Source organism: Lepus europaeus, chromosome 8 (assembly GCF_033115175.1).
Source record: "Lepus europaeus isolate LE1 chromosome 8, mLepTim1.pri, whole genome shotgun sequence".
In the NCBI taxonomy this organism is placed as follows: Eukaryota; Metazoa; Chordata; class Mammalia; order Lagomorpha; family Leporidae; genus Lepus; species Lepus europaeus.
The window spans coordinates 16,889,627-16,917,128 of record NC_084834.1 but is presented as its reverse complement, the minus strand read 5'-3'; the positions used below and the strand labels follow the sequence as shown (position 1 = coordinate 16,917,128).

At 49.5% G+C, this 27,502-nt stretch overlaps 1 protein-coding gene across 2 annotated transcripts; it reads left to right on the top strand.

The window, feature by feature from the left end:
• Positions 1 to 4: 4 nt before the first annotated feature.
• Positions 5 to 27,087, top strand: LPL (lipoprotein lipase). Of its 2 annotated transcripts, none has more exons than XM_062199424.1 (10): positions 5 to 146; positions 7,686 to 7,843; positions 11,165 to 11,344; positions 12,493 to 12,604; positions 13,332 to 13,565; positions 15,314 to 15,556; positions 17,946 to 18,066; positions 20,335 to 20,517; positions 22,886 to 22,990; positions 25,155 to 27,087. In XM_062199424.1, coding segments are annotated over exons 1-10 (1,425 nt in total). In that variant the 5' UTR covers positions 5 to 58; the 3' UTR covers positions 25,156 to 27,087. The 2 variants fall into 2 exon arrangements, with proteins under 2 accessions (XP_062055408.1, XP_062055407.1); XM_062199423.1 differs by lacking the exon at positions 25,155 to 27,087 and adding an exon at positions 23,700 to 23,774.
• The last annotated feature ends 415 nt before the right edge of the window (positions 27,088 to 27,502 follow it).

Sequence of the window (27,502 nt, the reverse complement as noted above, 5' to 3'; positions counted from 1 at the left end):
GCCCGCTCTCTTCCTCCTGCGCTCCGCGTCTACCCGTGCGTCCGCGCGGCTCCCCGACATGGAGAGCAAGACTCTGCTCCTGGTGGTCCTGGGCGCGTGGCTCCAGAGCCTGACCGCCTCCCGCGGAGGGGTGGCCGCCGCCGACCGTAAGTGCCGCGCCGCGCCGCGCCGCGCAAACTTCGCTCCACCTGCCGGTGTGGCCGCTTCCACGCGTGCTGGCGCTGCCAGGGAAGAAGTTGGCAGCGGCTGTGGGGTGCGCACCAGGGACTTTGCCCAGCCCGAGAAGGGTCCCGGGACTGGGATCCTGGAGACACCAGCAAGGGAATCTGCCTGCGATCCGGTTCCCGCTTTTTTTTCTCCTCTCCCGGGTTCCCGCGCTGTCCTTTCCACTCCGGCTGCGCCCGCGTTCCCCGCGCACCGGCGCGGCTCCGCAGAGCCACGGTGTGCCGGGCGGGTGGAGGCCGGCGGCGACCCGTGGTCTTGCCGGCGGTGACCCGCAGAAGCCTCCCGGCTGCCGGCGCCCTGGAATGAAAGGCGCGCGGGCCAAGGTGACCCCGGCTCGGTCCCCCGCCGGGGGAAGCGCAGGCACCAGCGGTCGCGCAGGGTATCCGGGCTGTAGGCGGTGCAACCCTTCGCAGAGCTGTGGAACCCCGGAGGCGGGGGGCGCGCGGCTCAGAGTTCCTGGGATGCGCCCTGGAGGCAGGGTACGGCGTCCAAGCCCCTGCGCTCCGCTTTTCTCAGGGCGCACGAGTCCCAGCGAAGGGTCGGCCCTGCCGAGAACGTGGCCCCGCAGTCCGTAGCTGATGACCTGTGACGGGTTGCCAGGTCTGCCTGCCCGCGGCCACCCTGCCCGTCCTCCGGACGGAGACCTCCCTTGTCCCCGCGGTGCTGCTTCGAGGGGGGTCGCGCGGGGGCGCAACCGCGGTCACCGCCAGCCAGGGCATCGCCAGCTCGCTGGAGTCAGGGCGTCAGAGGATTTCTTTACTGCAGGAAAAAAAAAGTAATAATAATATTAAGCGAGCGAGCGAATGAGCCCAGCCCGGGAGCTGCCCATGGTAGACGCAGCCTGGTAATTTGAACCTTGGCTCGGTTTGTGTACTCGTGCGTGCAAAGGCAGGACACGGTGGGAAGCGAGGCACACCAGCAGGCTGGTGGAGCGGGGCGCAGGGTGATGTGATCTGGAAGGGGCTTTCCCCGCCGCGGCTCAAGGCGGAGGCAGCCCAGGGCTTTGAGTGTAGAGAGGAGGCTTCTCTCATTGGAGAACACGGGAGAGTCAGTGTGCTATGATACGGCGTGTTCTCTGCCACAGCGGCCCAGTGGGTAGCGGGAACCAACTCCGACTTCCCACTGCAGACAGTGCAGGGACACACAGGGTTCTGGTCACTTTAGGCCGCTGGCAGACGTGTGCCATCACTTTTTTTTTTTTTGTAAAGATTTCTTTATTCATTTCTTTGAAAGGCAGAGTTACAGAGAGGCAGAGGCATAGAGAGAGAGGTCTTCCATCTGCTGGTTCATTCCCCAGATCACTTCAATGGCTGGAGCTGGGCTTATCTTCCGGGTCTCCCACATAGGTTCTGGGGCCCAAGCACTTGGGCCATCTTCCACTGCCTTCCCAGGAGCATTAGCAGAGAGCTGGATCAGAAGTGGAGCAGCTGGGACTCGAACCTGCGCCCATATGGGATGCTGGCCCTGCAGCCAGTGGCTTTACCCACTACGCCACAGCGCCGGCCCCAGCCATCACCTTTTTTTTTTTCTTGAGGTTTTGCTTGACTCCCTTGGAGGGTCACAGCATGGAATTCCTGGGCTGGTCTGTGTCACACTTCTGGGCTTAGCATCCTTAGCTCAACAGTGAGGGCGTTGGATGGCACTGATAGTTCTCTGGGGGCCCTCTGATTCCGCCTCTTGTATTCAGTAGGCATTTAAGGGATGCGTTGACTGAACTGGATTTTCACCAACATACGTCTTTTGGGCTGGAAGTACACTAAGAGGATTGTCCCTAAGTAGACTTGGAAAGACTCTGTCTCACCCCTCGCACACTGGCTCTACCACTGCACACCTCCCATTTCTCCCAGCAATTCTCTGCTCTTTCTCCTCCAGACGAGGTCATCCAGGGAGGGAAGAATCCCAGGGCAAGCCCCACAGGCAGCGCCTCCTCTGGGCTCTGAGCTTCAGCACTCCTCATTTCTAAGAAGGCTTTGAGGACAAGAGGCACTGCCCTCAGGGCCTCTGTTCTGGGAGCCACCACAACCTTGCAGGGCCCCGTTCAGGAAACTAGAAGAGCTGGGTGAGGGAGCCCTGGGGTGGGGGCTCGGGAGCTGCAGTCCTGTTTGGCCACCCTGAGTTTCCAGGCTACAGGTCTGAGGCAGACACAATGGGTGAAGGGCGCAAAGTAGCAGGTGCCACGGGGGTGGAGTTCTGCCAGGGAGTGATTGATTGATGGCTGTCTTGAAAGGTGGGAGTCAGGTACCAGGGAAAGAGGTGCAATAGAAAATGTTCACTTTTAAGCAGTGTATTTTTAGCTCAACCTTCCGTTCTTGCCTTACAGTAGAGGAGAAAATTGGCCTATATGGTTTCCTGCCTCTATGGCATTAGACTGTTTCAGAAACTGCCAGAAATATGTCGCATTGTTCCTGTGTGACCCTTCTCTGATCGCCGCCTGTTCCCCCGTGGTCACCACACAGGCTGCATTGCTTTAGACGGGAAGGTGTTCCAGCCATCAGCATGATGGCTGCTGGTGACTTTGGGTCACAGAGGGTAAGGGAAGTTTGCAAGACGTGAATATCATTATTTTTCAGGTCTGGGTGGAGTTGCTATTTGAAGTTGCACATATGCATTTTCCAACTTTCACGGCAACAACACAAATAAACACCATCAGTATAACATTTCCAGATGGGTGGATTCACAAAACATCATTTGTCATCACAGTGAACTTTTTGTCAACAGAAGTTTTTTTTTTTTTTTTTTGAACCTGGGAGCAGACCTTTGTCACAAGTGGCTCTTGTCATAGTCTCTTTCTGCAAAGGCTAAAGGCACGGTTGGTTTCCGATAGCATAGTGCATTACAAGGCTGCTTACTCAAGAGAATAAGAGTTCAGATTTATTACAGAGTTACCTTGCTGTCTTGTGCTGTTTTAAGAAAGCTGTTTATGTTGAGTACCCAACAAAAGAAGTTCATACTAGTGAGGGAAATAAAATACCTACTTGGAAGGAAGGAGTGAATTATCCTCGGTGGTGTGCTTTTAAAGTTATGCAGGAAATGAACCTGTTAAACTTATACCAGCTGATTCTTCTCGCTGGTTCTTCCACCTACGAGCCCACTCCCCACATGGCCATACCAGGTAGGCCCAGGACAGGCTGAAGCCAGGAGCCAGGAACTCCATCCTGGTCCCCAGATGGACAACAGGGACCCATCCCTTGAGTCTTTCTCTGCTCCCCTCCCAGGAGCACTAGCAGGAAGCGGAACTGGAAATAGAGCAGCCGGGACTTGAACTGGTGCTCTGACATGGGACACCAACATGCTATCCAGTCCACCGCACCACAACTCCAAGCCTCAATGGGGCCATTTTACCACACATTTCCAAACTGATTGTCTAACTGTTCTTTTTCAGTAGTGTGGAAGCTAGGCCCAGCACTGGGGGAAAGTTGATGTAAACTTGAGGTGCCACGTATGGGATTCCTCTTCCCTTTTCTCTAAGAGTGTTGACTTATTCAGCCCAATTTTGTTTCTGTGAGTTACTATCCACATAAAGAGAAATCGCCTATCATTGTGGACTCCCTTGGATTTTCAGCTATCCACGTAGGCACATAGGAATAAAGATGATATAATCAGGGAATGTATTAACTCTCACTGACCCGGTACCCCCGAGTCTCCCCGAATGCACTGAGCGTGTGCCTGAGGGAGCCCAGTTCGCAGGGTGCTGCTGATTTGCTAAGGATGGAGGCCCTGCGAGGGCATCGACTTCTTTCTCTCTTGCTGCCTCTCCCCCGCCTTCCTTCTTTCCTCTACTCTAAGGCGGGCTTAATTTCTAGGGGAACTGTAGGCGTAAAAGACAGTGGATGGATATATGTAGAGGCATCATTTCCATGTATGGAATACAATAGTTCCCTTAGTGACAGTCACATCAGATCAGTTCACCTGCTTCCCAGTGGCAATTCCAGGGTGTTTGGAGGGCAACTAAACACACTCCCCAACCCATCCTTGGGGTCCATCTTTCTGCCTATTTCTACATGTCCAAGCCAGGTGCTTATGGGATGATGGAGGTTTGGGGAAATACATTCCTCTGTGGGATGTTGACCCATCCCTGAGGGTGGCAAACACAGGCAGTGTGAAAATCCAGACCAGGACACCACGAGAAAGAAACATGGGGTAAGCGCGGTGCAGACCGACATAGCACCAGAGCCATCACACGGCACACAGTGGCAGTACGTCCCATCAACCTGAAAAGGAAAAATCCTTTCCTTCGAAGGTGAAACTGAAGTCTCGAGTTGCTCCTGGGCTTGAGAACCAATGCATGTCCTATCCTGTGGCTTTGCAAGCTGTGGACCCGAGGAAACGCTGGCCGTGGAAATGGAAGCCTCCCCACGAGCCAAGCAGGACTGAAGTTGGACGTGAGATCACAGGCTGGATAGGTTGTTCTTTTCCTGGAAACAGACAAAAGCCAGTCTTAGTCATTTCAAGGAACGTTCTCGGCCATTTCAAAAGCGCTAGCAATACCGGTGTCCCCAGCTTGCGTAATTTTACGGAAAAATAGGCCGATATGAATGGCCTACTGTGGCGTTGGAGAAATCAGTGTGGCAAACAGGTGGGACGTGAGAGCCGCCCACCAGGGTGTTCAGAAGCTCTCTGCTCGTAAACCCTGGCAACTGAACATGTTAAAGTAGGATTGTTAGCGGGGTCAGGGGTGGACCGAGTGGTTGAGGTACCCACGCTGTGTATCAGAGTCCCGGGTTGAGCCCTTGGCTCCGCTCCTGATTCCAGCTTTCCACCAAGGAAGACCCTGGGAGGCAATGGGCAATGGCTCAAGCGGTGGGGTCCCTGTCGTGCCTGTGGGACACCTGAGTGCCCTTTTAGCTATTTGAGGTGGGTAGATTGGGGGAGGGTGAAGTTAATTTAGTTTTACACTTTCTAACAGTTAATGAACTTGTTGGGCAGGGAGAGAAGAATCAGACAGAAAATGTGCAATTCTTTTCCACCAGCAGCAGGGTATTTTCTGATTAGGAATGGAGAATGGGGCCTGCATTTTCTTTTTATTATTATTATTATTATTTTATTTGAAATGAAGAGTTCCAGAGAGAAAGACAAAGTGAGAGATGGCTACCACAGTCAGAGTTGGGGAGGACTGAAGCCAGAAGCCAGGAGCCAGGAGAGTCTTCCGGGTCTCCCACATGGGTGCAGGGGCCCAAGCACTTGGGCCATTTTGCCACTGCTTTCCCAGGTGCATTTTGCAGGGAGTCGGAGTGCATGTGGAGCAGCCGGGACTCAAACCAGCACCCGTATGGGATGCCGGTGTTGTGGGCAGCAGCTTAACCCACCCCACCACAGCACTGGCCCCAAGGGGACCTGTATTTCGAAAGGAGATGAGAGAGCATATTCTTGGTGGGTGGGTAGATTCCATGCAGTTTTCCTGCATGCGAACAAAAGCAGCTTTCGAGTTTTAGTGGTTCAGCACAGAACAGTCTTAGAATATTTAGCAATAGCAACAAAACTCACTTTTTTCTAACAAATCCAAAGGCACATCAAAAACTTCAGGGAAAAGGGAATTAAATGTCTATTTTGGTGCAAAACATTTGGAAAGCCATGCCTAAGTTTTTCATAATATGCATCGTCCATCAAGTTTTTGAGGTACTTTCAAAGAGTCATTAGGAAATTGTTGCCAGAATTTTAGATAGTGGAAGTGTGTGTGTGTGTGTATGTGTGTGATCAACTTGTTGCATATAATGAATCACATAGTCACACTATTGTGTAAGGAACTCCAGAAAATAGTTCTGAACAAGGGAAACATTGGCTGATTATGTCAAGCTTATTTCAAATGCCCATGTCTTTAGTGACTGTATCGCTTTTATTTTGATTCTTGGCCTGACTTTTGCAAAGCTCATTTAAAATGATTGTCAGTTGAGCAAAAAAGAATAACTTTGCATTAAGACATTAGAAGTATTTCTAACAACCTCATTATTTTATACCCTAACAGTTTTGAAAAGTAAAATCTAAACCCTAGAAGAGATTATCATCTTGTATCCTACAAGTAGGCAGGACTTCTTTGTTCTTTGTTTTACTTGATGAGGAATTAAATAACTTCCCCTAGTACCACTTCCCTTTGTGCTTTGTTCTGTGGAAAGAGACTAATCTGACTATCATGTGGAACTGTATGTCAGGTGTCTCCTGTGCTAGTGAGTGTATTGGCTATACGCACCCTATTAAGATTTGTTAGCATTTAGAGGCCAGCATTGTGGCATAGCAGATAAAGACGCCACCTGCAGTGCCAGCATCCTATATGGGCGCTGGTTCTTGTCCCGGCTGCTCCTCTTCAGATCCAGCTCTCTGCCATGGCTTGGGAAAGCAATAGAAGATGGCCCAAGTCCTTGAGCCCCTGCACCCATGTGGGAGACCTGGAAGAAGCTTCTGGCTCCTGGCCTTGGATGGGTTCAGCTCTGGTCATTAGAGCCATCTGGGGAGTGAACCAGCAGATGGAAGACCTCTCTCTCTGTCTCTCTTGCCCTCTCCTCTCCCCTCTTCCTTTTCTCTCTGTAACTCTGCCCTTCAAATAAATAAATACATATTTTTAAAAAAAACCTGGGGTTGGCATATCCTGCCACGAGAGTAGAACAATTCCACACCAAAGCTGCCTCGTGCTTCTAACTATTTTTATTGTTGCCATTTTAAAAAATGAAGCTAATGACAAGGAAACCACCTCTCTCAAAGAAGCCCAGCAGTATGATTATGGGAAATACTCTTTTGATGTCACCAGGGATTTAAAGAAGGTGGAAAATGAAATTAAAATACAGTCTTCTTTCGGTGCAAAAAAAACAAAAAGCCGTTGACATCCATGTATACAATGGATCATTGAAACATCCACAGAAAATGCATATTCTGAAAAAAAAAGTTTATGGATTTCAAAAATATTTTGCACTAAACTTGCCTTTTAGTTCTGTCTCCCCCACTCTGAGGTGCCCCAAGACATGGACAGCCACCTGGCACGAGGGTCGTGCACCAGCCTTCTACAGGAGAATGAGCTTAGTGCAGCCAAACACCTGGGTTCTGCGCCTCACTGCTGTTCCCCGTGGAGGCAGCAGAGCCTTGCGCAAGCCACTCAGGCTCAGATCTGGAAGAGAAGTGGGGCCCACGGAGCACGCCCCACATAGCCGTTCGTTTACTGGGAGTCGTTCCTGTCCGAGCTGGGGATCATTAGATCATTCTGGACACACCCCAGAAGCCTGATTGCTAAACCCGCAGTTAAGATCACCTTGAGTGAGGAGGCGCTCACTGCTGCAGGTGCACCCTTGTAGTCCTCATTTCTTTCTCTTCCAAACACCTGAGGAACAAACAGCAAGCAAGCTAAAAATAGCACCAGCAGGGGTTGTTTGAGAGCCTAAAGCATCTAAAACATCGTGCTGCAGCAGGGAAAGCAGACAACCCTCCAGCTAACATCTTGTCCCCCCTCCCTTTTTTTTTTCCTTTTCCCGGAGAAGGAAACGACTTCCTCGACATCGAAAGTAAATTCGCCCTGCGGACTCCGGAGGACACAGCTGACGACACCTGCCACCTGGTGCCTGGGGTGGTGGAGTCTGTGGCCAACTGCCACTTCAACCACAGCAGCAAGACCTTCGTGGTGATCCACGGCTGGACGGTGAGAGGGGCTGCGGCTCGCCGGGGCTCTGCCTCGGTTCTCGGTGACCAGGGCGGGGCCCGCAGCCCCACCCTTCTGCTTGCTCCCGAAGGGCTTTGCTGCTTTAAACTTGAACGAAGGCAACGTGCCTTGGGGCGGAACCTGCTGTCTAAGGCTGCAGAGTATTTCCCGGGGATCTGCCCACCTAGTCCCTTCTCCGTAAGACAAAGAGATTGGACTCCACTTCCAACATTTCCCACTTGCAAACTCCAGGGAGCTTTTTTAGAGGTGCAAGAGGGCTCTCTCTTGCCAGATGGGCCAGAAGAGCTGAAACACGGGGGTGAACTTGAGCTTTCAAAAAGTATTAATAAAATGGTCCTCTCTGAGTGTGCTAGTAGTCACCCTCTCGGAGCCCTAGGGAGCAGAAGGATTTGCATACAATGAGCTGTTTAAGAGGTGTTGCTCTTCCATGATGCCAGAGTGTGTGACTGTTGGGCGAGACCCTGAGTTCTGGTGAGCAGAATTAGCTCACAGGGATGGGTAACCCGGCCCCATTCCTTCTCCTGGGCGGCTTAGAGGCTTCTGCTGTGGACAGTTTAGGACAATTCCTATCATTTTTGTGGAGACAATTCACCTGTTGGCTATTTGAAGTAAATGCACCCGTTTTCCCGAGTTAACCTAGCAAACTACAGGCCTTATGATAAAAGTGCAAATTCCTAGCCTAAATCATCTTATAAGAGATTTAAACAGAAAAAAAAAAAAAAGGAATCTTTAGTGTTTCAGAGGCATTTGGAATGCACACAGAACTTGGCTTTTAATACTCCCTCCATCCCCAAAAAAACCTTTAAGCTTAATAAACACATTTGTGCAACCAGAATCAACTGACTGTAGGAGGCACCCCCTGCCTTTCTCCCCATCACGCTGGCCTGGCCTAAGGTTCTGAGTGCCTGGGCCACAGGCCTGTGGCTCAGTTGCATGTCTGGGAATCAACAGTTTTTAAATCAGCATGGATTGAGTGAGCCTCAGATGAAAAACATAGAAATTAAGACCTCTCCTGAGTTGAAGAGGGTGGTGCTTGGCTTCTCCAACCCCTTTGTTTGGGGTTCCTGACATCCGTACTTGGTGTTGAATCAGAGATGGACAGAGTAGCTAGATGAGTTGTTGACGCCATCCATCCGGGTATCAGTCACCATGGGTGGAAGTTGGGTGACTGGCCCCCAGAGCCCACCTGACCTGGGAACTCTGAACGCATAAAAAGCTCACAAGTGGGGCCTCAGGCCGACAGGACCCCCCTGCCTTATTGCAGTGCAGAGCTGGGGATGCAAACACACAGGTGAAGGGAAGTGAGAAGCCCCCTGCCCACTGCTCAGCACGTGGTCGGCGGTGTCGATGCAGCTGGTCTGGGGCGGTGCCATCGCTTGGATTTCAATCGCTGCAAGCCCAGCCTTTTCACTGTGGAGTAGGAGGAGCACTGGATGTTGCATTCTTGAAGCCATGATGTCATCTGCCCTTGGTCTTCAAGGCAACTGCAAAGGGGAGCTGGCGTCCCCACCTGGGGAGGGAGGGCAGGGTGGGACAGGGCCACTCGTTTTGCGCTTGCTTTGTTCCCTGTGAGACCACTTTGCTTCCAGACCTGCAGCTGCCTCTCTGAGATGCATTCAAAGGAGCTTGCATCACCTCTGTGCTTTGTCGTCCTTGGTTTCCTCCTAGTGTCTATTTATTTTCATCTACTTGAAAAACAGAGAGCGAGAGCGCACACGTGAGAGAGAGATCAATCTTCCATCTACTGTTTCACTCCCTAAATGCCAGCTGCAGCTAGGGCTGGGCCAGGGTGAAGCCGGGAGCCTGAAATCAATCCAGGTCTCCCACGTGGGTGGCAGGAACCCAAGTGCTTGAGCCATCACCTGCTGCTCCCAGGGTGCAGTTAGCAGGAATCTGGACTGGAAGTGGAGGAGCTGGGACTTGAACTGGCCCTCCAGTGTGGGATTCAGGTGTCCCAAAGGGATGGCTTAACCTGCCCCCAGCATTGTATCTCTGCAAGTAGGCTGGGAACCGGAGTGATCACATGCAGAAATGTAGGAGGTTGGGCTAGAACTTCAAGATCTTCTGAACCCAACCCGTTTTGTTTTATAGGTGGCCTGGGCAGGTTACAGCAGAGCCCGTGTTTATAGAAATCATTGGTGGGGGCCTTGGATGGAAACCCAGATCGCCTCGGTCTTGGGTTTGCTTTTTTCTGCCACAGAGCAAAGCAATGAGATACAAAAGAGTGCAATTTGCTCTGTGTGATGGGAGTGGAGCTGAGCTCTGCTTTCATAGGTTTAGTCTGCTAAACAAACAAGAAGAGCCTGCGTCTGACAGATCCACTGTAGGAGATCCAGTGTCAAAGGAATGGGAATCCCACCCATATTTTTCTATTGGAATTGCATGAAATGCAATCCAGCTTCTACATTTCTCTCCTTAAAAGGTGCCTGCCTAGAAACATGGATTTCAGAATCTCCTTGATTTAGTGCATAACTGAGTAACCCCGGCTACAACTGCAGTGTGACTTCCTCTTGTATCGTTCACATATCACATCAGATATCGCAAGTGATTGGTCTATCAGAAGAGGGACGCATTCATGGCCCACAACACAGCTCTGGTGAAAAACACTTATTAATAACTGGAAGGAGTTAAATTTCTTTTAAAAATTTCTCTAATTCCATTGTAAATTTTAAAATGTACTGAGATGGGTCTTTCCATGTAATGGTATAAATTATTGAAGTTTTGTTGAATTCATAAAACAAACTTTAAAATCTATGTAGGCAAGCACCACCTAGGATGCTGGCATCCCATATAGGCACCAGTTCGGGTCCTGGCTGCTCCACTTCAAATCCAGCTCCCTGCTAATGATCTGGGAAAGCAGCAGAAGATGGCCCTAAGTGCTTGGGCTCCTGCACTCATGTGGGAGACCCAGATGAAGTCCCTGGCTGTTGACTTTGGCCCAGCTCAGCCCATTGCAGCCATGTGGGGAGTGAGCCAGTGGATGGAAAAGCTCTCTCTGTCTGTCTCTCTTTCCATAGTCTGCCTTTCAAATAAATAAATAAATCTTTAACAATAAAGCAAAAGGAAATCTACCATTCCTGAACCCAACACACCCCTTTTTTGGCACACGCATATCTATCTCCAACGGGCAGGCACAAGTCTGAAAACAAATTATCATCTGGGGCTGGGTTTTTCTTTCTTTCTGAGCAATGGGCTTCCTTGCAGGTGTGTTTTCTCCATTTAATGTAGGTGTGTCGGGCTGAGGGGTGTATACTGTGTTGCTGGTGGGTGTTTTAAGAAAGTTTGTCCCACCCTCTTCAGGTGACCGGCATGTATGAGAGTTGGGTGCCGAAACTTGTGGCCGCCCTGTACAAGAGAGAACCAGACTCCAACGTCATTGTGGTGGACTGGCTGTTACGGGCCCAGCAGCACTACCCGGTGTCTGCAGGCTACACCAAGCTGGTGGGAAAGGATGTGGCCAGGTTTATCAACTGGATGGAGGTAAGAGTGGGAGACAGGGCGGGCTGTGTCCAGAGGTTTCGCTAGGGTGAGACACAAGGCTGGCCACGACCCTTTGCACTTAGCTGCAGGCCCTGGGGTAAATTCCCATCTTCATTGGGAGCACAGCCTCGTGTGTAAGCCCCAAGCAGCATTTGGAGAATGAAAAGATTCCAAAGCCGGCGGATTGTCCTGCCCTGCCCTGTCCTTTGCTATTTTGTGCAGTGAATAGATCTGCTGAGACCGAGAAGTAAGTGGGCAGAACAGAGAAAAAGCTTGTTATTCCAAGACAGGGAAGGAGGCACGCTGGGCCACGTCCTTTTTGCCAGTTGGCCGGCACGTGGAGACTGTAGCCTGGCTTTGACTCCTGTTGGAGCAGCAACTGTTTTGACAACAATATTAGTAGTATTTATTCCTTGGGGTGGATTAAAGACCCAGATTCTTGCTGGGGCTGGGGGATGACGGGATTGAGCTGGAAGGACCATAGCCTGTTCATTGAGGTGGCTGTGCTGGGGGGTGAGGCCTGAAACAGTGCATGGAAAATGAGCTCTGAAGAGAAGTTGGTTGGGGAACAGCAAGTTTTTGAAATCCATGCATACAAGGGGCTTTTAAAAAGCTCATGGAAATGTGTACTATGAAGAAATGATGTGTGGATTTCAAAAATTGTTTGCACAAAAATAAAGTTATTCTCTAATTCTATTTTTTCCCCATAGACTGAGGTAGTGTCTCTGACCTCCTTCCATTGTAAGTTATTCTTGGCTAACATTGGAGAGTCAAGTGGTGCAGTGTGTTTAGAAGAGTGAGTTGGGGGTTAAGTTCATGATCTCTGTACAGGGGTGTGTATGTACACACACACATACTCTACCTACACAGACCTGCATACACACACACACGCACATATTGCAAAGAAAATAATTTCCAATGTATGAAAACACTTTCTGAGTTAAATTTAATGTTAAAGAGGAGAACATCCCAGCACTAGAAATACAGATCTCTCTTTCACTTGTAATAGAAAATTAAAATAAGTGAAATTGTGTTTCAACATTGCCTATATTTTGAGAATAGTATCTATATGCACTGTCTATCTTTTAGCTTTTAATCTTTGTTAAAGAACAAGAACACTTCCTTTTTCCCCCTCTTCTCTTCCAAAGGAGGAATTTAACTACCCCCTGGACAATGTCCACCTCCTGGGCTATAGCCTAGGGGCTCATGCTGCTGGCATTGCTGGAAGCCTGACCAACAGGAAAGTCAACAGAATCACGGGTAAGAAAACAGTGTCCCTTGTTTCCACCAGAGTTGAGAGGGTCATCATTTGGAAAGAGAATCAGAGCCGTGTGTGCTAACTAGCTCTTGTGTAGGGGACTCTGTTGGGCTCTTTCTTATCTGACGGCAGAACCCAGGCGCAAGATAAAACACGGAGGCTTATTATCTACTATGGGTAGCCCAGGAAAAGCAGAAGGAGGTAGAGGCTGCCCACTGACTGCGCTGAGGAGCCACTATCCCTCCTGCCCCTGCTCGGGGCTTTGGGGTGCCCAGCACGTGCATGGCTACTCGTCTCACAAGGGTCCTGGGAAGAGAGGGCCAGGACCAAGTCCAGGGCCCATGGGGAAAGAAAGCAGTCATCCAGCAAGTGGTAATCGATGGGTTGGCAGAGAGAGAGAAAGAGAGAGAGAGAGAGAACCCATTCCTGTTGATAGGGCTGCTCACCACATTCAGAACTCATTTACAAAAGGAAATCAAGGCATCCCGAGGGAAACCATGTCACATGGCTAGGTGAGTGGACCCACGGTCCGTTCTAGAAGGAGCCAAGACAACTTCTATGACTCCTGTGGTGGCTGAAAGATCCGAAGACTCCAGACAAGGGGCTGAGAGAAGGACCTCAGGCTGCCAGTGTGTTCCAATGAGGAACCATGGCAAGTGAATGTGACGGGGCAGAGGTGCGGACTAGTGGGCCTGCAAAACTCCACCATCCCCCTCTGTCCCTGTCAAGGCCTAGACCCAGCAGGACCCAACTTCGAATACGCCGAAGCTCCGAGTCGCCTTTCCCCAGACGATGCAGATTTTGTCGACGTCCTGCACACGTTCACCAGAGGGTCTCCCGGTCGGAGCATTGGGATCCAGAAGCCCGTGGGCCACGTTGACATTTATCCCAACGGGGGCACTTTTCAACCCGGGTGTAACATCGGTGAAGCCATCCGCGTGATCGCCGAGCGAGGCCTTGGAGGTAAACAGGATTTGGAAGTCGATGGCCTGGGAGGGGGGTTCTCAATCTCATTGATCCGGGGTCCTACCTCATCCTCCCTAAGTGTTTCTGTTTGGCCTTGTTCTGTTTCTGCCTTGGGTTGTCCGGAATATGTTTCGGAAGCATTCTTCCTTGTTCGGCACGATCACCTTAGAAGCAGACAACCCTTGGGTCTTTTATGGATCGCACTGTAGGCTACATTGAGTACTGAACTGGAAAGCACGAGGAAATATAAAGGAGAGATTTAGGTTGGAAAAATCCCACTGACCCTGCAAATAGCAGCAGGAGATGTTGTCCAGCCACAGGACCAGTTTTAAATGCAGTTGCAAAGCAATGGGGGTGATTTTGATTTACTTACTGAAAGTCAGAGAGAGATTAAGTCTATGTTTTTGGTTTTTCTTTTTTTTTTGGGGGGGGGGGGATTGGTCTTTTTAAGAGACAGGAAAATCTGACACCAATCACAACTTCCCTGTGATAAAATCTTCCACAGTTTTAGAAGCAAAAAATAAGTTAACATGGGTTTAATGTTGTCTGTAAAATATTGATAATCATATTTATAATTTTAGCTTTCATAGCATGTTCATGTGTGCTCCATTCGTAATTTATTTTGGGGAGTACTCTGCATCCCTCATGGACACTAGGACTTTCCCACATCCGCTCAGTGCTTTTGTGCACACCTTCTAGAACCTACAGTAAAATGTTACTATTTCCAATGGGCATAAAAGCTTATGGTAGTAAATCTGTCTGATGCATTGTTCTTTGTTTCTATGGTTCATTTGATACAAAAAGCATTTGTATAGGCATAGCCCTCCATTGTACATAATAGCCGTGATAAGATGCTAGTCCCTTAACAATGACACCCTCTGTGACACGGTTTCTCAAGAAGCACCTAGAAGTATTGCAAACTTTCAGTATAAAAGGAGGTGATAAAGTAGGGAAATCAACATTTACTTGGGAAGTCCCTTACTATGGCCTCATAAACATACTCATAAATGGAAAAAAAAAGCAGAGAAGTCAAAAGTCCCCTGTGAAATTGCAAGGTTGATAATCGTGGAGGTAAGAATAGCTCCTAAAATAAGGTCTACATAGATGCATAGGACAAGGTGTCTGGGCCACTGTATTCTCACACCATATGCACCTGTCTTAGACATCATGGAGGAGTCCCTGTCTTAGTTGTCCATGGAGGAGTCCCTGTCTTAGACCCCCATGGAGGAGTTCCTGTCTTAGATGCCCATGGAGGATTTCCTGTCTTAGATGCATGGAAGAGTCCCTGTCTTAGATACATGGAGGAGTCCCTGTCTTAGACGCCCATGGAGAAGTCCCTCTCTTAGACCCCCATGGAGGAGTCCCTGTCTTAGACCCCCATGGAGGAATTCCTGTCTTAGACGCCCATGGAGGATTTCCTGTCTTAGTTGTCCATGGAGGAGTCCCTGTCTTAGTTGTCCATGGAGAAGTCCCTGTCTTAGACCCCCATGGAGGAGTCCCTGTCTTAGTTGTCCATGGAGAAGTCCCTGTCTTAGATGCCCATGGAGGAGTCCCTGTCTTAGATGCATGGAGGAGTCCCTGTCTTAGATGCATGGAGGAGTCCCTGTCTTAGACCCCCATGGAGGAGTCCCTGTCTTAGACATCATAGAGGAGTCCCTGTCTTAGTTGTCCATGGAGGAGTCCCTGTCTTAGACGCCCATGGACGACAGCCACACAACCAGAAGCTCGTGTGTCTCTCTCCCCAGATGTGGACCAGCTTGTGAAGTGCTCCCACGAGCGCTCCATCCACCTCTTCATCGACTCGCTGCTGAATGAGGAGAACCCCAGCAAGGCCTACCGGTGCACCTCGAAGGAGGCCTTTGAGAAGGGGCTGTGCCTGAGCTGCCGGAAGAACCGCTGCAACAACCTGGGCTATGAGATCAACAAGGTCCGGGCCAAAAGGAGCAGCAAGATGTACCTGAAAACTCGCGCCCAGATGCCCTACAAAGGTAGGCCGGGCGCTGCCGTACCAGGGAAAAGCAGGAGGCCTGTTTTGGCCACGCCCGTGGCATCATGCACACTCGTCTGTCTGTCGCAGTAGAGATAGCAAAGTGATGCAGGAAACCCTCATTGTGAGAGGGAGAGAGTCGCTCTTCTCCATTCCCCTAATTCCCGAGGCCAGGGAGACCTTGTCCTCATCCTCTACTGCTTTCCCAGGCCATAGCAGAGAGCTGAATGGGAAGTGGAGCAGCTGGGACTCGAACCAGTGCCCATACGGGATGCCGGCACTGCAGGTGGCGGCTTTACCTGCTACACCTCAGCACTGGGCCCAGTTTGCCATTTCTAAACTTTGCTCTGCACAAAGGCAAGAGCTATCTGTATTTTAAAATGGAGCTGACCTCGAGTGTGAGACTATACCAAACCTTCTAAGATAGCTCCATGTTGCTATGAATTTGTTTGCCCACTTGGATTTCAAGTTTGACCTCTTGCTTAGGGCAAGACCTAAAGGAGCAGAGTTGGAAATGGGAGAGGAGTAAGCAGAGAGCATGGGCCAGAGAGGCAAATGTCAGGAAAGCAGGCTTCCGTGCAGTCCAGGGGCAGTCCGAGCAAGGGAACAAATAAAGAATAACTTCCTTTTTATTCTAAGATTTGTTTTCATTTGAAAAGCAGAGTTACAGAGAGAAAGGGGAAAAGAGAATAGAGAGAATTTGCATCTGCTGGTTCACTCCTCAAATGGCCATAACAGCTGGGGCTGGGCCAGGTCAAAGCCAAGAGCAAGGAGCTTCATCTGGTTCTCCCACATGGGTGCTGGGGCCATCTTCCGCTTGCCTTCCAAGGCATATGAGCAGGGAGCTGGATGAGGAGTGGAGCAGCTGGGATGCAAACCCAGCTCTAATAGGGGATGTTGGCATCACCCGCAGTGGCTTAACCCACTGCGCCATGAGGCCAGCCCCACTGGAGAACTTCCCAAGGGAACAACGCATCTGCTGTATGTGCCCAGATGTAAATGGTTTGTTGGAATGTGCACAGGTGCGTTCGGTGGCATGGAGGCCAGAGCCCCTGTCCTTCAAGGAACCTCTTTAGAGAGCAGGGAGGGAACCCTGGGATCCTCTGACTTTTCAGAACCAGGAAGTATGTGTATGGAAAGGGCTTCTATCTTGGAGATGAAGCCCTCACTCACCTGGGCAGCCCGCCCTTCCAACTCCAGGGTCACCTGTGCAGGGTCACCTGGAGCTCCCGGCTTCTCCCACGCTGGCCTCTGGTGCTGCCTCCCAGGGCTCTGTTTGACTGCAAACTCATATCCTCTTCTCTTTTAGTAGCTGTGAGGATTTTATTTTGTTTTGTTTTGTTTATAGCCAGTATCTGGCTGCTATTTTTGTTGTGAAAAGAGAAATTTGTAAACAAAGTAGAGGTTGTTGTCGGAAGCTCCCCATCAATGCAAGGTCCTGGGAATTGGTTCATTAGAGCAAACCACTCATGCAGCCCATAGCTGGACTTTGTCAAATTCTAAACCATTAATATATGACACCTGTGTCCTAGCTGAAGCGAAGGTATGTTTAATAGATAGCAATAGAAGTAAGAAAACATGTGGCCAACTATCTGGAGATATAGAAGAAAAAGCATCAATATAAGTCTCTTTTTTTAAAAGCAGATTATTTATTTGAAAGACAGAGAGAGAGACAGACAGACAGACAAGAACTCTCATCCACTGGTTCTCTCTCCAAATGCTTTCAGTGGCCAGGACTGGGCCATTGGTCAAAGCTGGGAGACCGGTGCTCCATCCAGGTCTCCCGCATGGGTGGCAGAAACCCAATGACTTGAGCCATGGTGGCTGCCTCCCGGAGGGTGCCTTGGCCCAATCTAACTTTTCTCCGCCATGTCATAGCAGCTGCGTTCCAGGCCTGCTGTTTTCTCTTTCAAATAAAGAGGAAACACAAGGTGGTCTGACCGGAAGGAGCTTGCAGTCAAGGTAGAGGGTGGGGTGGACAAAAAGCCATTGAGCAGGAAGAAACACCCACCCATCTCCCGAGGGTACAGGTGCCAGATGCGCTTGCGCGGTGCAGGTTGCTAAAGCAAAAAAAAGTGCCCAAGACAAGGTGCAGCTCAGGACTTTGCAGTTTAGCCTTCCTAGGAGCCCAGCCAAGACTCCTGCCTTCGCTGGGCATGCTCCAAGCTCACTTTTCTGCGAGGGAGTAGAATTGAGGCTCTGGATTTTTCTACGTGCAAGCACTTCGTGTTCACGAACAAATCTCCCTGAGCCAGGCAGACTCTGTGGAATGAGCGTGCTCCCTGTGAGTCTCCGGCAAGAGGCGTGCTGGGGGCCTGCATCACCCAACTGTGGGCCGTGGGGTTTCTATAAAGACTGACGGGCACTCGCCCTGCCTTCCTCCCCTACAGTCTTCCATTACCAAGTAAAGATCCACTTTTCCGGGACCGAAAGCCAAACGCAGACCAACCAGGCCTTCGAGATCTCTCTGTACGGCACCGTGGCCGAGAGTGAGAACATTCCCTTCACCCTGTGAGTAGTCCTGGGGCTCTGCCTGCCACGCGTGGGCCTGAGTCTGAGAAACAGAAGGGGACAGCACACCAGAATACAGGCTCTGGATGGAGAAACCGGGTCTTCGCTCTGTTCTGTGTGGGGAAAGAATCCTCTCCACTGGGGCTATCTTGTCTTCTTTTCTTTCTTTTTTTTAAAGTTGTATTTTATTGATTTGAAGGCAGAGATATGGGGGAGGGGGAATGAGAGAGAGAGGGAGAGAGAGAGAGGGATCTTCCATCCACTGGTTCACTCCCCAGATGACCACAACAGCCAGGACTGGGCCAAGCCAAAGCCGGGATGTAGGAGCTTCTTCTGGTCTCCCATGTGGATGCAGGGACCCAGGTACTTGGGCCGTCCTCTGCTGCTTTCCCAGGCATATTAGCAGGTAGTTAGATCAGAAATAGAGCAGCTGGGACTCAAACCAGCACCCATAAGGGATGTGGGCAATGCAGGCAGAGGCCGGTGCCTGCTCATTTTACTTTTATTTACTATCTATATTTTTTCCTTTCCTGAATCATTTTGCATTTGCTTTTTCCTCTTAAACAATTATTTAAAATAAAACAATAATTAAATCCCCTGAAAAGACTTGACATTAATGAAAATGGACAACAGGAACAGGAAATCACTCTATGAATGTAAATAGAAGACATACAGAAAATATGTGAAGTAAAAGCCATGACATAGTACTGATCAAAGGGATGCAACATTAAGTCAAGTTTATGATATCGTTTTATAAGTAATATATGAACAGTTTTTTTTTTTTAAAAAATACCCAGTGCTGGAGTGGGCACCAAGCCTAGTGGTTCAAATGTCAATTAAGATGTTTGCATCCCCCAGTGCCTGGGTTTGATGCCTGCCTCTGGCTCTGGCTCCTGTCCCCAGGTTCCTGTTAACTCAGATCTTTTTTTTTTTTTAATTTTTAATTTTTTTAAAAATTTTTCTGACAGGCAGAGTTAGACAGTGAGAGAGAGAGAGAGAGAGAGAGAGAGAGAGAGAAAGGTCTTCCTTCCATTGATTCACCCCTAAAATGGCCCCTATGGCCGGCGCACTGCACCGATCCAAAGCCAGGAGCCAGGTGCTTCCTCCTGGTCTCCCATGTGGGTGCAGGGCCCAAGCACTTGGGCCATCCTCCACTGCACTCCCGGGCCACAGCAGAGAGCTGGACTGGAAGAGGAGCAACCGGGACAGAACCCGGCACCCCAACTGGGACTAGAACCCGGGGTGCCAGTGCCTCAGGCGGAGGATTAGCCAACTGAGCCAAGGTGCAGGCCTAACCCAGATCTTGGCAGGTGGTGGTGATGGCTCAAGTAACTGAATTCCTACCACTCCTGAGGGAGACCTGGATTGAGGTCCCAGCTCCTGGCTTTGGCCTGGCCCAGCCCCAGCTATTACAGACAAACATTTGGGGAGTGACCCAGTCATCGGGAAATCACTGCGTGTCTCTCTTACTCTCTGTCTTTGCCTTTCTGACACTCAGCTAAAAAAAGTGAGATTTTAAAGATATGAGAAAAGAATAAAATAGCATACTGAGTGTTGATGAGATGTGGATGGGGTACTCGTACCCACCCCTGGGTATGTCAGCCACTAGAGAGAGTTCAGCTAAGGAAGGCAATGTGGCAATATTTCCATAGGCCTGAAAAGTTGTTACATGGGATGCGGCTAACTTTTTTCTAGTATTCATCTTAAAGAAGCAGTCAACAGATAAAAGCACTGTCTGGTGTGTGATAACATTTATTGCCTTGGTCCACATAACGCATCCATTAGAGACCAAAGATCCAACATGGAGTCCATGGTTAAAGGAACTGTGGTTGAAGAAGTCAATAAAATCAACTTAGCTTTTAAAAAACTATAATGACGGAAAACTCAGGAAAGCAAGGCAGAGCAAAACATAGGAAAAATAGAGAATTGTATTGTATACTATGATTGCAATGAGGTGATAATGTATTTAGAAATCAGTAAGAGGAATACATGAAAATGGAGAACTGGCTAAAGGATTTCTTGTCTCTTAAGAATTGTATTAATTGGCTCATGCTATTAGGATAAATGTTGGAATGGATTAAAGGGGTGTGGCTGTTGTTTAAAACACATTCTGCCCTTGCCATTCACCTTGAACATTGGCCATTTCTCCGTGTTGTAGGTATATCCCAATCAATAAGGCCATTTGTATCTTGCAAAGTAAAGACACGGGGCAGGAGGGGGAACCCAGCCGAGTTCTAGAACTAACCGAATCTGTTGCCTTGTGTCCAGGCCCGAGGTGTCCACCAACAAGACGTACTCCTTCCTCATCTACACAGAAGTGGACATTGGGGAGTTGTTGATGATGAAACTCAAGTGGAACAGCGACTCGTACTTTAGCTGGTCCAACTGGTGGAGCAGCCCTGACTTCACCGTTGCGAAGATCAGGGTGAAGGCAGGAGAGACTCAGAAAAAGTAAGCCCATCCATTCTCCCCATCAGCTCCAGACTCGCTCGCTATCCAGGGACAGCATTTCTGCAGCCTTCAACGTTCAGGCCAAACCTTAGCAAGCCTTGCCCGTGGCACTATGTACATGCCCTAGATCATTATAGCTAAACGTTCAAACAGGCATTTATTTATTTGACAGGCAGAGCAACAGAAAATGAGAGAGACACAGAGAGGGAGAGAGAGATCTTTCATCCACTGGTTCACTCCCTAACTGGTTACAATGGCCAGGGCTGGGCCAGGCTGAAGCCAAGAGCCAGGAGCTCCAGCTGGGTCTCCCACATGGGTGGCAGAGGGTCAAGCTCTTGGCCCAATTTCTGCTGCTTTCACAGGCATAGTCACAGGGAGCTGGATCGGAAGCGGAGCATCAGGGACTGGAATCGGTGCCCAAACGGGATGCGGGCCTGACAGGTGATGGGTTCACCTGCTGTGATACAGCACTGGCTCCATCTAGAACTTTCTGAAAGAGTGTTCTTTCATTATCACCCTGGGGGCAGGGGGAGCACCCGTATTCCTGCATTTCATGAAACTGGAATTGGCCACAGTGATTCAGAGTGTGAGCTGTGTTGATAAGTCAGGAACGTCAGCATCTCATTTCACGCTGTTTCTTGCAAGCACAAAATGGTTATGGAAAAAACCTGAGAGAGGCTATTTTGCCATTTAAAGATGGTAACCAGTGTCATCAGTGTCTCGAAGATGGTCTCACTGTACCTCTCAGCCCCAGCCCACGTGGATACAAGCTCCTGGGAAAGTCATCTTGTGAGGAACTATGAGTGGGTTTCAGAAGCTTTTTTTACGCCGAAATACACTTATCTGTCAATTCCATCTTCCATGGACATTCTGATGTACACACATATAAAATGAACTACATATAGTTCCATGCAAGATTGAAAAAACTTTTATACCGCCGGCGCCGTGGCTTAACAGGCTAATCCTCCGCCTTGCGGCGCCGGCACCCTGGGTTCTAGTCCCGGTTGGGGTTCTGGATTCTGTCCCGGTTGCCCCTCTTCCAGGCCAGCTCTCTGCTGTGGCCAGGGAGTGCAGTGGAGGATGGCCCAAGTGTTTGGGCCCTGCACCCGCATGGGAGACCAGGAGAAGCTCCTGGCTCCTGCCATCGGAACAGCGCGATGTGCCGGCCGCAGCGGCCATTGGAGGGTGAACCAACGGCAAAAGGAAGACCTTTCTCTCTGTCTCTCTCACTGTCCACTCTGCCTGTCAAAAAAAAAAAAAAAAAAAAAAAAAAAAAAAAAAAAAAAACTTTTATACCAAAGTGCAAAGTTTTGCAAACCTTAGTGTGCTAGTATTAATAAAAGTAATTCTTCAAATGAGAATTGACAAATTATTTTTCCTTAGTTCATTGCTTTTTAAAAAAAATATTTGGGCCGGTGCTGTGGTACGGTGGGCTAAAGCCCCGGCCTGCAGTGCTGGCATCCCATATGGGTGTTGGTTTGAGTCCTGGCTGCTCCTCTTCCAATCCAGCCCTCTGCTATGGCCTGGGAAAGCAGTGAAAGATGGCCCATGTCCTTGGGCCCCTGCACCCGCATGGGAGACCCAGAAGAAGCTCCTGGCTCCTGGCTTCAGGTCAGCTCAGCTCTGACCATTGCAGTCATTTGGGGAGTGAGCCAACAGATGGAAGACCTCGCTCTCTCGCTCTCTGACTCTACTTCTCTCTCTAACTCTGTCTTTCAGATAAATAAAATAAATCTTTTAAAAACTATTTATTTTAAAGTGTGATAAAGAGAGAGGGAGAGCTCTTCTATCTGCTAATTCCACTCCCCAAATGGCCGTAAGGATCCTCAGCTGAAGCCAAGAGCTTGGAACTCCATCCAGGTCTCCCACATGGGTGCAGGGACCCAAGCACTTGGGTCATCTTCCACCACTTTCCAAGGTACATCAGCAGGGATGTGGAATGGAAGCAGAGCAGCCGGGACTCAAATTAGTGCTCTGATATGGGATGCTGGCCCCGATTATTTGCTTTTATAACAACAACAACAAGATATTGCACGTGGAAAAGCCAGGCAGAGACTGAATTTCTCTAGCCAGACTAGCGGAATGCTAAACCCCTAGTTCTCCAATGCAGATGGAAAGGGTATGAACTTGACCTTGACCATCTCTGGGTGAGAGCCTTGTGACTTTAAGGCTGACCTGCTGTCTGCAGGCTGATCTAGATTGATTACCTCGCTTGCTGAAGCTGTGCAATCCAGATGCATTAATGACGGGCATCTCAGAGCAGAGTGGCCGTGTGAGAGGTGGCAGGCCCCGCCTGAACAGCTGTGCATGTCTGAGCCGTGGCCTCTGCTGCTCCGTGTGACCCGTGCCCGTGTGTTCTCTCCCACAGGGTGATCTTCTGTTCCAGGGAGAAAGTGTCCCACCTGCAGAAAGGAAAGGCGGCCCTGGTGTTTGTGAAATGCCACGACAAGTCTCTGAACAACAAGTCAGGCTGGTGAGTGTCCCGGCAGCGCCCCCTGGGAAGACTGGGCTGCCCTTGCGCAGGTGCTGTCTTCAGAGCCTGGAACAGAGTAGTCGCGGCTGTGGCTTTGCACCCAGTCCTTCCCAGGATGCATCGGGGGGAGTCAGCTGCCCCCTTCTATCTGCCATAGCCACACCGGTGCCCGCAGACTCCAGCCTGGGGAGCCAACGGGCAGGTGCAAGGCCCCATCTGAGACCCCGCAGAGATGGGGAGCCGAGGCGGTGAGAGCACGGGAGACGGCTCTCTTTGCTGTCTCAAAACAACCCGTGGGCTTTGCCGCCTGACCTTTAAGGCTAATCCGTGTGGCAGCTGTCAGCTGAAATTTCCAGTGTGTCAGTGCCAAGTGGAGAGCAAGCATGTGACTCTCTCCTGTCCCCTTGCTGAGTTCCCGGGCTGTGCCGTTCGCATTCCTCCAGTGGCTGCCCTGCCAGATGCCCGTGCTAATGGGTACAGGTAGGCGAGGGGAGAAGCGGTACCTCCGTCCTATGAGCAGGTAGCACAGCAAAGCCACAGAATCACCTGGAAATGGGCCAAGCACTTCCCAGTTCCACTGTAGACAGAGGTACACAGGAAGAATCGTCTGCTCGCAAAACGTATGTGAACGTCTCTTTGTGGAGCGGCTCTGTTATTTTAGTTTCTACTTTATAATACAGTTTATATGTGTTCCCCATCGATGGATTAGGCAGAACAGACACCCAGAAAAGAAAATTAGTGGGACTCCATCATCCGGGGACAAGCCAAACTGATATTTGCACTTTGGCTCCTCTTGCACTTTGGCTACGTATGTAGAGTGTTATTTTTCATCTTTTACCAAAAATGGAATTATGGCATGTGTGTACTTTGAGGGGTAAGGTGAGGCCTGCTAGATCAAAAAACCATTAGTGTGAGAGCCCTCGGGATGCACTCTGAGTGGCGTGCAGCTACCTGGGTGGAGGCAGGCAGGGGAGTTCAGTGTTTGTCTAAGTGCAGGCTTTGCACCTGTTCCTCATCACAAGCCTTCAGGAGTTTTACCTTTGCTCAGGGACTCCCACAGGAAGGTTTATGCACGCATGTATGCCACACACGGCTAACACACAGGTCCACGTCCCTTCTCCTCAGCTTCACCGCAGCTTTACAAACCGCCCCCCCCCCCCATGCTTACACAGCACCACTGGTCTTATCGGTTACGTGAGTTTTAGGAATTTCTCTGAGAAAGGCTTCCGACACATTCTTTACCCCGTTATAGGATTACTGATACCACAGGTATTAGGCAGCTGTTTTAGAAAAGATTTATTTATTTGAAAGGCAGAGTGACAGAGAGAGAGGGAGACACACACACACACACACACAATGGGGAGAGATGGAAAGAGAGAGAAAGGGAGGGAGGGGGAGCGAGAGCGAGTGAGCGAGAGAGATCTCCCATCCATAAATGGCACAACCACCAGGGCTGGGCCAGGCTGAAGCCAGGAGCCCAGAACTCAACTGGGTCTCCCACGTGGGTGGCAGGGGCCCATGCACTTGGGCCATCCTCCAATGCTTCCCCAGGTGTGTTAGCAGGGAGCTGGATGGGGAGTGGAGCTCCTACAGGGGACACTGACATCGCAGGCTGCGGCTGAACCTTCTGTGCCACAATTCTGGCCCCCAGGCAGGGTCTCGTTCCTTCCTGCCTCGCCTTCTTTCTTTGATGCACCTGACCTTGTCCTAGGAGGTGATTATAAATCAGACTAGTAATCTTCTGCAGTTGATTTCTTCTGAGGGTACAAGCAATCGAATGAAAGGTTCTCTTTTCTTGCATCCTCTGTTAACTCTACACAAGTGTCATGCCACGTGAAAAGCCACAGAACAGCCTTCTTGTCTGACACATGGGGAAAGTCAGGAATCCTCCATCAGCAGGCTCAGCCCTCTGAGCCGTGACTAGACAGATGTCAGAGCCAGCGTCTTCCTTTCCTGGGAGCCGGCTGCCTTCTCTGAGCCGTCTCCCATGGCTCCCTTGGGCTTCTTCTCACAACCTTTGGCCCTGAATTTCCGGTTGAAAACCTTTTCATCATAAAAATGGTTGTGTGTGTGTGTGTGTGTGTGGAGGAGGGGTGGTTAGCAAAACACCAAGCAGATCATAAATTGCTCTTCTTCCTTTGTCTTTTTTTTTTTTTTTTTTTAGAAACTGAGAAAATCTACAGGCAAAAAAGAAAAAAAGAACAGCATATGAACTCGGGAAGCATGAAGCAACTTTTACACAAGATGCCTGGTGCTTTGGGTGTTGGAAAGGGGATTCTTTTGAATATTAATCCCAGCTCTATCCTTGTCCATTGCTTTTAGGAGGCAGTTTTGGATATTAAAATGTGGCTGATTTCACGTGAGGAGTACAGTGGCCAAACAGCACATTCTGCAAACTTCGGAGACAGTGGCTATGACGCGCACTGCATTAGGTTCTTTGCCAAAAACATAAGGATAGTTTGGGTCTATAGTTAAACACGGTTCCTTCACGGGGCGCGATGGCCATAGCCTAGGACCTGCTATTTAACTGGGATTCTAGACTCTCTGGATTTACGCTGTCTCGAGGTTTTCTCTTAAATCTGAATCTGAGAAATGGTTTTCTGTGCCATGAGTCAGACCTATTTACTTAGCAGTGAAAATACCTGACTTTTTCCAGTGGTTCTTTCCTGGGCCATTAGGATGTGGCCCAGGAATGAACCAGGATGGGAAGAGAGGGACAGAGAATGGGGCTGATGGAGCTGAGCTTCTAACCCGTCTGTGCTGCCAGCCAGCATTAAGACAGTTAAAAGGGCAAGGAGACACATAACTTAGATCAACTAATTCCTAATGGGCTTTGCTGTTCATTGCTTCATCTTTCTCCTCCTCTCTCCCCTCCTCTTCCTCCCTCCCCTCCTCCTCCTCCTCCTCCTCTTCCTCCTCCTCCTCCTCCTGTTTTTCTTGTCTCATGATTTCATTTTCATAACATCAGGTAGCTGGTGGAGATGAACCTGTGATACTCGGCTATCCTAAGCCGAGTGGTGCAGAGAGAAAATGACACCATCGTTGTATTGTGTGATCCTGCAAATTCTTTTCATGGATTTGAAATCATTTTACGCCCAATCGTTAGCATGCAGTTCTAGGCTAATCTACATCACGCTTCAGTTATCCTTTGAGTGCGTGTCTTTTGTTTCGGGCTTGGCCAACGAAGCGTGTATTTGAGTTCAACTTTTGCAGCATGCACACTCTCACAAACTTTACTCAAGGGCCGTACTGAGCAAACAGCTGGAAACGTTACTGGGCGAGACGCACGAGCAGTGCTCACACACCACCATGTACAAGGCTGAGGCCTCTCCACCGATGCAGCAGCTGCCGGAGAGTGCCTGAGCAATGATTGATGGACTGTGGACCTGGTCTCCTAGTTTTCGGATGCTCGTCTACATCTTAATATAAAGCAATCAAGAAGTCAACTAGCTCAGAGGCTCTTGCTGGGGACCGACTGGGAACGTGTGGGTATCGGCAGCCCTAGCTCCCACAGGGAGCCCACGTGTGTGCTCCTCGGGCACCCTGGTTTGGAAGGTGGCCTGTCACGGATGCCCTGTGCCAGGGATTTTAGGAGAGAGGGTTGTGTGTGTGTGGGTGTCACGTAGGACAAATGTTGTTACTGTCACCATCAGGCTTGGAATGAATTCCCTCTCCAAATAAAATTGATGTGTTGTCTGTTATTGGCATTCCCCTAGTATTGCTACCACATTCACTTCCTGGATTTGGGTTTGGACTGCAGGTGCATCAAAGATTCATCCAATGCCCACACAGCACTGGGAACTCTGGCTTCTAAAGACTTGGCTATCGATATCGGCGACGCTATGGCTTCAAGTTTTATTTATTAGCTATAAATGTATGTGTGGGTGTGTAGTGGGGTGTGTAGATAGTGGGAAGGTTATCGTGGCTACCTGCCTTCGCGGATGTGTGGTGTGTATGTCGCGGGTGTCTTTCAGCAGCGTTGGTCTCGTAATCCAATGAAATGAGCTTTCTGGAAAAAAAAAAGGAAGAAATTTGCTTACCTATGTGATACATTGGAATTTGCTTTTAATAAAATGGACATTTTGTTACAACACAAAGTCATCACTTTGTATCATTTTAGCCACCTCTCCCCCCAGCCACCAAAAAAAAAAAAAAAAAAAAGTCAATTTATGCCTAGGGACAGACTCATGCAGCAAGAAGTGACTGAGTAACCACTCTAGGTGGTAAATAACATAGATTCTAGGAATGAAACTGCACAGTTAAAAATGCAAACTTGTATAAAACTATACAGAGCCTTTGATATCCTGCAATCTAACTATAGAGGAAAACAGTATAGAATTTTCCCTGAATAAAATACACTAGCACTCTCCTTGCCTGCAATGTGCTTCTTTTTTTTTTTTTTTTTTTTTTTTTTTTTTTTTTTTTTTTTTGCAGTGTGCATTATCACTAGTGCACAAGTGAAACATTAAGTCAGTATAAAATATTGTGGCCCCTCTCTGGCATAAACAATCA